The sequence below is a fragment of the Agelaius tricolor genome, unplaced genomic scaffold, assembly GCF_023055355.1.
Source record: "Agelaius tricolor isolate 1412-34295 unplaced genomic scaffold, bAgeTri1.0.p SCAF_16, whole genome shotgun sequence".
NCBI classification, from domain to species: domain Eukaryota; kingdom Metazoa; phylum Chordata; class Aves; order Passeriformes; family Icteridae; genus Agelaius; species Agelaius tricolor.
In genome coordinates, this window is record NW_027269276.1 from 3,384,822 (window position 1) to 3,398,166 (window position 13,345).

Sequence of the window (13,345 nt, forward strand, 5' to 3'; positions counted from 1 at the left end):
AGGGAGCTTGTGCCAGTGCTCTGCTTCCCAGGAATTTCACCCTGTGTGAGTCCAGCAGGATGTTCTTGGACTTAGATTTGGTTTGTAATGAGCATTTAAAATTCTAGACATATTGGTTAATTCTGACCGGACACTTAGGTCACACAATTAGATTCTTATTCTCTGAGTAGAGGGGTAGAGATTACAGAAAAGGGTAGGTACAATTCTTAGAAGAAAATGTATTGTTCCAGAAACCCAGATAGCTGAAATGTTTAAAGTGGAATTCAATTCTTCACAAATCCTGAGTGAAGGATTTTCATCATGAGGATCCAGAAGCTTTAATACAGGGCTTGGACTTAGGAGGGGAGCCTTTACAGCTATCAGCAACTCTGGCTTAAAAACAGTTCCTCCTTTAAGGAGAAGCACAAAGTCTGTAGCCATTAGCTTATAGTGAAATCTTTAAAACTCATCCTTCCAGGGCAAAATTCCACTGTAAAACATTTGTTCCCAGCCCTGTAAAAGTCACTGTGAGAGAGCTTTGCTGACTAAGATGGAAACTTTTTTTCTGTTAATACAAATTGATCTCAGAACAAGCAACAACTTTGTGCAATTAATGTGTTGTGCATTTGTTGCTTATTGTTGAGAACCATCAGGGAAGCACGATTTAACTAACAGTGGTAATTATCAGAGATTAAAATAATGGGCCTTGATGCTTTGTGTGCAAACAGCTTGCCTGGTGACTTGGCCACTGATCCTTAATTTCCCAAACCAAGATCCTCTTTGAAGATGCTGGGAAGTCGTGTAAGAGAGAGGGAAAATCTCATTTAAAAAGTCCAGTTCAGATACAACTTGTAAATAGAGCAGGCTCTTTGGGTGGTATGACAGTGTTATTTTTGTGTTAGTAGTGGCAGTATTTGTAGAACACACAGACTCTGTGCCTGAGGAGATGGATCAGCTCTCCAAGGAGCTCCCTGCAGAAGTAAAACCTCCACACCTACCCAGACAAATTGTGATTTTAAGTCCTCAGCTCTCATGTAGAAGAGGTGAGGGCTGGAGATGAGGCCATGCTGATCTGAGACCTGCACTCACCAGCCAAACCTCATCCACTGACTTAGCAACAGCTCTGTAGCCATTATCCATTCCTGAAAGAAGAGGGATTTTATCCCATTTTCTGTCAGGTTTATTTGCAGCTGGTCCTTGCTGTGTCCTGTAGCTTTTGGAAAGCATTTGGAGCTAATTGTCACGTTTGTATATTCTTAATATATTTGCAGCATGTTTCAAGTGTTACACAAGAAACTGATATATCTAGTTCACTTTGCAAACACATAAGGCCAAGTTTGTAAAGTTATTTTAAATGGCTCTGAATTTGCCTTTGTTAGCCCAGTGCTTGAGATACAAACTGTACTGACAGAGAGTCTCTAAAGACAGAAAGTTGCTCTGTTACTAGACCTCTGTTACCACTGCTACTAAACTTGCAGCTCTGCACTGCTGCCACTTCTCTTTTAAACCCATTATCTTAAAGGGATATAAGTATTATTTTTAGCATTTAACTCAGCATGAGTGATACAATGCTCCTGACCCCAGAGTCTTCAAACCTAATAGAAACATGATTTGCACAACGCAAGACCCACTGAAGGTGTTAACCTGAAATTGGTATTTTATTTTATTTTTGCCTGGATTCTTCAGAATTGCAATTCATTATATCATCCTTTTTTGTACATGATGCAATATACAAAAGAGAGTCCAAGCCATCTCCCATTCAGTCGTTTCTTCCAAGAGGAAATTCCACATCCAGTTTGCATTCAGTTAAAGAAACAAACATCTCATACACTCGTTCTGCTTTGAAATAGTTCCTCCTTGTTTGAAATCCGAGCTGTTAAATGTTCTAGCACTGGAAGCATTTTTACATTTTTGTTGTAGTTGTGCTGGTCAGAGGAACAAACACAGGTTGCTCAGTTTCCCAACACTTGCCTCAGACTCCCAGACTGCTGAAATGTGCCTCTTGATGCTTTAGCAAGACAGTAGTCCATTCTTTCATGGTGAATTATATTTCTGCTGACAAACTTTACATTGAGGATTACATTCCTGCAAGAACAGAGCGTGTCTTTATGTGTGTGGCTCTCTGGGGAGCTGAGCAGGACACACAGCCCAGCTCCACACCATTCCCTGCCCCAGGCTGTGCTGACAGGGGCTCTGCAGGACATGGACCTGGCATTGGAGCACTGGAAACGTGTCCCAGATGATGCAGGGAGCTGGAGGGGTTGCGAGTTGTGGTGGTGACACAGATCTTGTGCTTGAAGGTGAGCAGGGGCTGCTTTTTGGCCACCCAAGGCTGCCCTCTATCCTCAGCTCTCTCCCCTTCTGCTCCAGCAGTGATGTGGCAGGAAAAGATGGCCCAGGGGAGAACTTACTGCTGTCCATAAGCACCTCAAAGTAGGTTGTGTTGAGGGGAGGGTCAGGCTCTTCTCCCAGACAACCAGAGATAGCACAAGGGAGGTTCAAGTTGCATATTAGGAAAATGTTCATCAGTAAAAGAGTGGTTAAGCATTGGAACAGGCTCTCCAGGGAAGTGGTGGAGTCACCATCCCTGGAAGTGCTCAAAACTCAAGCAGATGTGGCACTCAGTGCTAAGGTTTAGTGGGCAAGGTGGTGTTTGGTCAAAGGTTGGACTTGACCTTGGAGGTCTTTCCCAACCTTAGTAATTCTTTAATTCTGTAAGGTCCAAGGCTATAATTTTTAGTTCCTCTCCTCCAGTTGTCCCTTGGACTCTTCTAAGGTAAAATTGAGGAGGCAAGGTTATATAGCAGGAGCAATTCTCCACAAAATTTTTATGGATTTTTATTTATTTCCAGTTTTACTTAATTGTTTCTCTATTTCACATGCCTCAAATTCTGTCCTGACTGAAGTTCTGTATTTGGAGCCAATAGCACAGAATGGTTCAAGGCTCCCAGTTTCATTTTTTTGACTATTCTCCATCTCACTGGTGTTGTATCAAGAAAGGTGGAATTACAAGCCAGACACACAAGCTCCATCATTAGCTCTGACTTTCACAAGGGGCATTTTCAGCTCTGTGGGTGGAAGTTTAAATATAAAACTTCTGTCCCTCAGGCAACAATTTAGCTCATTAACCTATTATATTACCTAGCCCAATGAAAAGATTTTTAGAAGAAGAAAGACACATAGAGGCCTTGTAGCATGTTGGTTTTGCCATATTTTTTTCTTTGCAGTTACAGTAGGTGCTCTGTAAATACTAAGGCCTGTATTAATCTCAGATAACCCAGTGTAAATCCAGGGTAACTGTCTTTCATTCTTCCCTACAACCCACTGGCCACAGGCCAAGGATCTCACTCAGCACACTGGGTCAGATATCAGTCTCTCTTACCTGAGGGTAAACCCAGATTAATTCAGGCACTTGAGTTAATGCAGGTTTATGCCAATGCCATGCAGAGCAGGATCTGACCTCATGGGCTGTGCAGAATCTTTGGGTCTTGGGTAGGAACCATCACAGATTTGTGCTCTGAGGAGAAAGCAAATCTATGACACATCAAGCTGGGCTTCTACTAGCTGAGAAAGTAGAGGAAAAATCTGTTTCTACCACTTCACTTCTTGTATAACCACCTGGCACAACTTTCACTGGATTCAGAGAGATTGAACACTCCAGAAATGGAAAGCCCCAGTAAGGATCAGCTTGGCAAAGTGTAATGTTAAACAACATTCTTGTTGCCAAATAGTATCAATAGTGATAAAGCACATCTGAAAAATCACCCAGAGCCACCTGCCCTCCCTGGGCATCAAGAGTTGCCAATTCCTTTACAGAACTTGCTGAGCCTGTGAAATGCTGGAGATGGGTTCTCATCCCAGGAGGACATTAACAGTAGGGAGAGAAAAAAAGAATCTAATTTCCTGTAAGAAAAATACTGGCTTTGTGCCAGACATTGAGGTGCTTCACACTGAAGATCAGCAGTCATTCATCACAGTGGGTGGTAACAAGGATTTGTAATTGCAAATTAATTGTTTTGGCAGGCTTACAGGAGGTCTTATTCTCTGAGAGATAAACCCCCAGCCTTGCAGTACACCAAAAAACATGTTGGGTTTTGGGGCTTTTTTTTCAAAAATACAGTCTCCCAGTGCCAGGAAGGCATATTTTCCAAGCTCCAAATGATTGGGAACATCAACAAAATCCTCTATGTGCCTCACTTTTAATGATTAATTCATATTACATAATAAGAAGAGTAAATCAATGGCAGCTGTGGTTTGAGAGGTGTATTAAAAGCTGTTATAAATATAGAAGCAAAACTGTCCTTTGTTCTAACACTTATTACAAATTCATGGCTTGACCTGACATCTGTTTATGATAAGCTATGGACAACTTGGTTATTCTTCATAGAGGTCAGAACTAAGTTAATCTTCTACCTTGGAGAAAATAACTTTTCTTGTTGGATTAGAGAAAACTCTGCAGGAGGGGTGGTAGCTTAAAACTGTAGTGGCACATCAGAGCTGACAAACCCTTCCCTGCCACTGAACAACTTTGTGATTTATGGCTGCTTACGTCCTTCAGCAGCAGTGGAAGGTTGTCCACAGGCCTCACTGGTGCACATCAGTTGTTCTCCAGAAGGTGATGGAGCTAGGTGGGACAGGAGAGGATCCAACAAGATTTAGTAGTCAAATTCCCTGCTCCTATGGTCCTGGACATAGCCAGGAGCCAGAGCATCTGTCCTAGACCTAAGTCCTGCCCCATGGACTGCTCTGAGCTGTGGTTCCCTGTGGTTTGTGGCTCTGGCACACGATCACTGATGTGCAAACCAGAGCCTTTCTTGCCAACAGCTAAATCTCAAAGCACCCCTCCCTACAGGAGATGAGATCAAATGGCCCAAAATTGGTTTTACCAGCAAGGAACACTCTTGGGTTTGAACAGGGCTTCAGTAAGATGAATGCCACCCTTCTGCTCTGTGATTGTGTATCCCCACATCTGTGGAATGTCTTTAGCTGTGGCAGAGGTGGAAATGTTGCATCATGGCACTAAAACAAGGTCAAGCCTGTGCCTAGGCTTGGGCTAAAAGCCAGCCCCAGTGGATGCAGCTCTAGTTGGGAACTGGGCATGGAAAGGGAAGAGATGCTGGCTGCAGAGCTGGCCATGTCCTTCCCCTGGGCACTGCAGGCTCCAGGAACCAAGAACTGTTTGTGCCTTTCAAGCTGTTCCTTGTTTGCACAACAAATTGCAGAGCTCATCTCCACTGGAGTTTCTAGGAACATCCCTGGTACAAATTATTAAGGTTCTGTAGCAAAGGAGAATGTGCTGCAAAAAGATCAGATTGATCTGAGCACTGAAAAAGATCAGTGTTTTGTTTAAAGTGGAGCACGCTCTGCCACAGTGTTTTTGTCTCATATTCCAACACAGCCTCCAGTGATCCTATTAACTGGAAGAGTAACTTCTCTTTTTTGATATTTTATTTAAAAGCCTGGTCCATTAAGTGCATTTTTTTGATGGAGAGTTAAAGCCTTCCACCAAGACCAGTGGATTGGAAATGAAATTCCATTGTGATTTTTTTTACTCTTGTTTTTTAAAGTGAAAAAGGAGAAAGAGTGAAAGACAAGCCTGTTCAAGTATTGGCATTCATTTTCTCTGAGTTTCTCTGAGATTCTACAGTGTCTAGGATCATGTTTTTGAAAATAAGGGGAGTAGTAATTCACCATTTAAATTCTGTAGTACCAGTCTGAAGAGGATTTCCCCCTTGAATACCTACAGCACACAGTATGTACTGCTAGCAGGGACTGCTGTAATTTCCCAGTCCTTTCAACAACCTTTTGAGATTTATAATGACTGCCAAGGCATTAAGGTGACAATCTCCCAGAACACCTTTAAGGAGCAGTGAGTACCAGTGTGACTGACTGTGCAAAGAGATTAAACAGTGTTAGCCAGCATCACACATGTCAGAGCTGGGTAGCTCCATGTCCAGAAAATGCTCAGGCAGGACTGAATGAGAGATGAGCAGCCTCTTGCTGAAATTAAAAAATCCTAAAGGAGTCCTTAGTTTAATTACTTTCTTTAATAAATTGCATTGGAGGAGCACTGATCATTAACTGATGAATAACTAATGGTAACTAATAATGCATTCAGGGGGGCTTCAGTTCCCAGGATGTCCTCTCAGGATAACATCTGGGGTGGGGATAGAGCTCATGTGAGCCCTGAGAGCCTGGCTCAGCACAAGCAGCTCACAGTGCTGTAGGAACAGGAGGGATTCTCCAGCATCCAGCCTGACCCAAGTTCTGTGATCCCATGGATGTCCATTACTACTGGGGCTGTTTAAAATTACCTTGGTTATGCATTAGGTGTTTTTCACCATCAGGTCCTTGCATTTGTCCTGGTGGAATAAGCTCTGGAGTATTTCCACTTTGTGCCACAGGTCCAGCCACGCACAAGTGCAGTAGGTGACCTGCTAGAATATGGGCCCCAGTGGGCAGCACTGAATCACCTCAGCTCTGCTTGAGCCTGTTCTTCAAATCCAGTTTGAAACCTTGTGAGAAGTAAATTCTGCCAGATTGGAATATTGGATTAAATGGCATTTTCTCATCAGCATCCACCTGGCCTCCACTGCACAACTACTTTAGGGGCACTGTCACTACCCAGAATATTCATGTGTTCAGCCTTTAATCTCTGAACTCTCTGTATACAATGGAGCTTTTCAGAATAGCAAAGCCAAACTTAATTATGCAGTGAGACATGCTGGATGTGCTGGTCAGGTCTTGTTCCTTGGGGTCGCACAGTTTGAAAGTACAGCTGTAGGCAGTTTGCAAAAATTGCTTCTCTTTTCCTGCTAAGATACTGTCACATCAGCCACGAGCATTTGCTGCCATAATTTATTGTTTCTTCCCATACTGAGTCAGAAGGGTATGCATTTTTTTCTTCTTGGCTAAATTAAACAAATCAGTCATTTCACAAAAGTTTCCAAATGAAAGATTGTTGTAAGCAAGACCAGATATGTTCTTTTACAGATCTGGGGTTCAAAAAGAAGAAAAAAAAAAGAAAGAAAAGAACAAGGAAGCTTGAAAAACAGCTTACAGATTGCTTTGGGCTAATTAGATCTTATCAGTGAAAAGACAGATATTTCTTTCTTTAGCATGATGCCATGGTGAAAGTTGACCTGGTGTTTATGAAAGCATATTGCATGCTGCTTTTCAGCTAGAACTGTGGGGTTTAAAGGAGTGATCCTCATAAAAAGCCTGATGTGAAGGTGTGTGGAGCACTGGCTCTCAGAGCACACATGTGTGTGCTATTAAGGTCCCGGGAAGGGAGCAATTACAGGACCTTTGTCATTCATCTCAGATGCTGTGTTAGAATGTTTTTAATAGGAACTTCTCTTGCTTTCTTTCTGACTTTCATAGAGGCAAGAAATAAGACCCCCGAGGGGAAAAACACTCTACCCTAACGCCTTGAATGCTTGAACTCTGAAGTCAGTAAAGCATAACTCTATCTCTAATATTGGAGCTTTAGCCATGGTGTTATCCTTGGCTTCAACAACTTCCAGCAAACTGGGGGCAAACCAGTATCTTTAAACATCAGATGCCTGCAGACTGATGAATAAAGAGAAAACCCCATCTTGCCTGCAGCTGACTTATGACAGTCATCTAGAGCTGGATCTCCCTCTGACAGATCAGCCCTCTGTGTACTGGAGTGTGCTCAGGGTTGGCTGGAGGGATGCTGTGACCTCCTGCTTCTGCTGGGAAAAGTTTCTTACAAAAAAATATTTTTACATCCATCCCTTGGAGGTTAGAAAAGTGACATTTCTGAAGGTGTCCTGGGGTCTGAAATGTATCCCAGCCTCCCAGGAGCCCTCAGCAATGATCCATTATCCCATTCAGTCCTGGGCCTGTGTCTGTGCTGGTAAATCTGTTCCTTTTCTGCCCCCATTAAGCCTCAACAGAGGGATTCTTTGGACTCTCTGCTGTGCTGCCCAACAGCAGCCCTGCCCTGGCTTAAGTCATTCTCATTCCCCTCTCTTTCTCTGCTATCTTTTGTAGACCAGGACTTGATGAAGGCCCTGACAGATCTCAGCACTTCCTGTAAATTCATTCTATTTTAATACCTAATATTCTCCTGAGGCATTTGCTTTCAAAGCAATTAGACATCTGTCAGCACCTTTGCTAGATTTCAAGCTTTCATATCAGTATCCTAAGGTGGAAATAGCATTCCAGTTGAAAAATCATAGCTTGCTTCTAAGGTTAGAGTTTTTCAGTGAGTAAATCTTCTTTAAGCTGTTGAATGCAGCTGCTGCCTTGACAATTTGTGAGTTTATTTCCTTCTGGATATCTCCACTGGCTTGCATGTTAGTGCCAAAGAATGTGAATGCAGGCATTTTTGTCTTGCTTTTGCCTTCCTAAGCAGTGTTTGAACTGGGAGTTACAGGAGCTCTCATTAGCTTCACTTTTTGTAGCTGTTCATTAACCACCTCTATTTTACAGTGGTGAGCAACCCTTTGATCTTTGCATGGGGGTGGATTTCCAGTTTACTGTGCTTGTGATGTCAGTTTAGGGCATTATGGTTAAATTCTGTGCATTTTGCACGTGCATTTTAGTGATGGTGACACCTCTGGCAGTGCCTGGTGGAAGGGAAAATCCCCTTCTTCCTTTGGCACCAGCATCTCTGCTCAATCCCTTGTCCCAGCCCCAGCTTCCCAGAGGAGGCAGATTGCTGGGGGGTCTTCTCTGCTGAATCCAGCCCTGAAAATTGTTCTGTGGATATGGTTCCTTGCTCCACAAACATTTGGGAACAGAGAGTCCATAGCAGTGCATTTAGCTGTCCAGAGAAGGAGAGAAGGTATTTATGGGAATTTGCTGTACACTTGGAGTTTGATTTTTATGCCTCTTTTAATGATGTCCTCTTCCAATAGTGCAGCATGAGTAACAATTCCCCCTTTGTATGTGTTTTGTATCTATTCCTATTTCCTATTGAAATTCCTAGGAAAGAAACTATCCAAGTACCGAGTTGAAAATTTCGTCTTAAAATAAGCCAGATGTCCAACCTTCCTTTAGCTGCCAAGCCCTAAAGAGTTCAAGAAAGATGTTAAAATCTGTCTTCCTGGCTGTGAAAAACTAATTGCATAGCATAGGTGATGATCCCAGTCTCCCAGGAGAAGGAATAAAACTGCTTCAGGCAAAAGCTCTGCTGTTATTTGTCTGAGGATTGGAGCTGGCAGTGTCTGTGGAAAAAAGTTTCACTGCTTGCCCTCCTTGCTGCTTAACAAATGCAGAGACAGGAACACAGATAAAGGTGGGTGAGTTTTTTTTGTGCTGGTATCTGAAAACCTCATCCACCTTATGAGAAAAATGCTGGTTTTGTCCTCTTTTCCCTTCTTTCTCCCTGTGTCCCCCCTGTTAAGGGCACAGGGAGTGCTTTAAAGCCAGAGACAGAGGTTTCAGGCTCGCTGTTGCAATCATGTGAAGGAAGCCCATGGCCTGAGTTATTTAATGCCTGTGTGATAACAGCAGTTCTGTTTGCAAAATGGATGTACAATTCCCCTCCCAAAGCAAGGAGTTTGGGGAGGATTAAGATTAGTAAAGCACTGTGAAGACTAAAAGTGCCACTGAATCCTGAGGATTAAAGGTTGCATTTGACTGGTGAAGTGGAAGGGCCTAATAGTTGCATTTATCAGGATGAAAATAGTTCACTTTAAATCCAGTGGCTGTGCCTGACTGGCTTCCAGGCTGGTGGAAGTCACTGAGGGCACTCAGTGCTGGGAAAGAGCTGAGGGACACACAAAACTAATGTAATGCCCAGATCTCACTGCATAAATTCAGGTTGTGTAGGGGATTTACATCAGGGACTTTAATTCCTGATTTTTGGAATAGCTCACTGTAGGACAGGAGAAGGGTTCATTCAGCATAATCCTAAATACTATAACCATTGCTGAGGTATTATTTCATAGTGGTCAATTTTTTATGTAAATTCAACACCTGAAAAATCTAAGTGTAAAAATAGCTGTCATAAGCTGGTGTGTTGAACCTAAATTGAAATAAGAAGATTGTAAAGGAAAAAACCCAAACAGCAAGGATTTCTTGTGGTACTTCCAGACCAAAATGACCACAGCTTTGCTGTACTCATTTCCCTTGGATGTAGAGGTGGAGCCCTGTGTGCATCCACATGTTCTGCCCTTGGATCTGGGTTTCACAAGCCTCCACTCTGCACACACAGGATTTGTACCTGAACTTCAGTCCAACCTCAGTGATGCCCAACTCCTGAACCTCTCCAGTGTTTGGCATCTCTCCTTTGAGAATTACCTCTTGGAGGTGATGGTGGTTTTCAGGGAGAAAGCTCCAATGCCCTGACTTTGGTGAGGAGCAGCAGAGGACAGAAAACATGACCTTTTTTAACATCATTCTGTTGATACCTCCTGGGCTTTCCCTCACCTCCTCCTCTCCCCCATCGTTTGCTTGTGTGTGGCTTTAGCAGAAACAGGAATCTTACCCAAGTCTTGCAAGCCATTGTTTCTTTATGTTAAATACAAGGTTCTTTTATTGACTCCAGCTGCTGCACCTCCCTGTGCTCACTGTGTTTGCTTTATTAAAATTGAACAGCGTGCAAGTAGGACATTGTAAATCACAAGTGACTGGGCCAGAGGAAGAGGGAGGGAGAGGGAGGGACTCTGACTGTATGACAACAAAGAGAGCATATGAACAGGCTGGGCCTCCTGGCTAATAGCAGCCAAAACTCATGAGTACAATTTGCAATTGCTCCCAGGAGGCAGGCAAGGGCCAGACAGTTAGCAGGGATAGATGGGAGTGAAACTAGAATACCTGATGTGTTCTCTCCAGAACAGAGCTTCTCAGGGCTCTGGGCACACAGGAGCTGCCAGCCTCTGCTGGAACTCTGGGATTTATCTGATGTCAGTGCCTGGCTGTGGAGGAAGCCTTGTTAGACCATCCAAGTCTTGGAGAGAGCTTTTAAACCAAGAACCACCGGGTCCCTCACAGAGAGGGAGGTGGAAGCTGCTGGTCCATAATTAACCACTACATATTTTTCAGCTTTGCCTCTTCATGACTGGTGGGAGGAATTGCATTTTTGTCTGCTTGAACCCCATGGATATCCACAGGGGACAGTCAGAGTAGGTGAACTCAGGGAAGAAAGACAACAGGTTCCTTCCCTGTGCCAGGAGAGTTCCTCTGCTCACAGCACTCCCTGAAGGTGCAAAACCACCACAGACAGCACAGCAGCCCCACAGAGTGTCCCTGGCGGCCACAGTGACCCAGCTGAGAGCCCTCAGCAGCACAGGGGCTGCACCCTGTGCCCTGGCAGTGACTTGTGCTGTGCTGTGCCACGTGAGCTCAGTGTGCTCTCTCCTGCAGTGCTCCTCGACGTGCGGCAAGGGGCTGCAGTCGCGCGTGGTGCAGTGCATGCACAAAGTGACCGGGCGCCACGGCAGCGAGTGCCCCGCGCTGGCCAAGCCTGCAGCCTACAGGCAGTGCCACCAGGAGGTCTGCAACGACAGGATCAACGTCAACACCATCACCTCACCCAGGCTCGGTGAGTCAGGGGCCTGGGGGGAAGGTACCAGCTGCCCAGGGCACTGCAGTGATTGTCCAGGACCAGAAATCGAGAGAGGCTCAGCCAGACTCCAGCCTAAATGTGGCTAGGTCCTGTCTGAGCCCTGCCTCAGGCTGTGCCCAGGTGGAGTGCTTGCCATGGCACAGGATGGAGCTGAGAGCAGCAGGAGTGCACAAATGGTGGGTGATTGATTGGATTGACTGACTGACTGACTGACTGACTGATTGATTGATTGATCACAGGTGAGGGAGCTGGCAGGTGCATTGTTCTCCATCACAAACCCTTCCACACGCTGCCTGTGCTGCAGTGAGTGTGAAATAGGATCATTTATTCATGGTGCCCCAAGAAAATCCATGACTCTCACAGGTGGTTTGATGGATTGATTTCCCCAGAGGGGCAAGAGAACATCCAGCCTCTTCCTGACCCTGTGATTTTCTGTCACTTCCTCACCCTCGCTGCATTCCTTGTGTCCCTGGCTGGGATGGGAATATGGTGATAACCATCTCTCCTGAAACACCTAACACTGTACCTAAGACATGCCTCTAATTAAGAATGCCTCTGTTGATACAAATTTGTGGGGATCTCATGATTTTCCACATTGGTTTATGTACAAAAATAAAAATATACTAAATATATATTTTCCCAAGTTCAGCCCTGTGTGTTCCACCGCAGCTCCAAGAACCAAGTTGGTTTCTTTACGTTTCACACATCATCACCAGTAAGATGAAGCTAAATTGAGGCATCAGCTACACTGGCCCAGCCTCATGGGTACCTCCTGTCCCCTTTTGGTAGAAGAGTTGTAAACAAGAAGAGGTTACCAGAAAGAGCAGCCTCCTCCTTCACATCTGAGCTGATCTTAAAGGCTAAGAAACCTCCAACACACATGAAAACACAGAGCTGCTAAATAATATTGTAAACCGTTTTCTAATAATGCTGTCCAGTATTAAATAACACTTAAACTAGGGCTGGACTTGAAGCTTCTGAACTGAAATTTGTTCCCCAAAAGTTTACCAGATGTTTTAAGAGAAAATGGGGACTTTCGTTCTTGCAAATGCACTCATGCTGAGGGGTTTCTGTCCTCTTTTGGTAAGAGAGTACTTCTCAGATATTTTAGCACTAAGAGCACAGTGAAAGGAAAACATTTCATTTGAGAAGTAAGCCCTTGATACACTGATGAGACAAGAATTCCATCCTAATTCACGTTTTAGGACAAAGCAATAAAATGCTCATGTGTTTAGAAGACTGAGGAGGCTCAAGTCCCTGCTGAAAATAATCTGCAAGCAATTTGGGATGCTTTTGTTTCTAAACCAAGCTTGGAATCACCAGAGCCAGAAACAATGATATTTGATATTAGTGGAAAGACATATCATTGAGTGTTTTGCTCTTTTTGCTTATAAACAATTCTAATTGGATTATCTTTAAACAGAATTTTCTCTTTTCTGCAATGGAAGCAAAAAAGAAAAAATCAGAAAAAAATCCCAGTAGTCTACAGACCCCACGCTGCCTTGTCCCTACTTCAGAATGGGATTTTGTCTTGGATAACATTTCCAAAAATATCTCAGTGTGGAGTTCACCTCACCTGGCTTTTATGTCTGTGTCCAGTGTCTCTCATTGATGACACATTCAGAAGGATTTATCCTGTCACTTCTTTCTTATCTTCCTTCACAACCTATGAGGGACCTTGGACCTCTGAAACATTAGTCCTGGCCTTGTTGGTGGCTTAGTTTCTCTTATGTGAACTCTCCCATCTCAGATTCATAAGCTCTGTCTCAAGTGTTCTTGCCAGGTGTGTGATTTATTCATCTCCATCCCATTGACTGCAGTGTG

At 43.9% G+C, this 13,345-nt stretch overlaps 1 protein-coding gene across 1 annotated transcript in view; it reads left to right on the top strand.

Moving 5' to 3' along the window:
- The window catches only part of ADAMTS17 (ADAM metallopeptidase with thrombospondin type 1 motif 17), a 155,998-nt gene that overhangs the window by 138,053 nt on the left and 4,600 nt on the right, over positions 1–13,345 (top strand). The window contains exon 22 of the mRNA XM_071441238.1: positions 11,320–11,497. Within this exon, the coding sequence (XP_071297339.1) occupies positions 11,320–11,497 (178 nt within the window). The remainder of the gene's footprint in view (positions 1–11,319; positions 11,498–13,345) is intronic.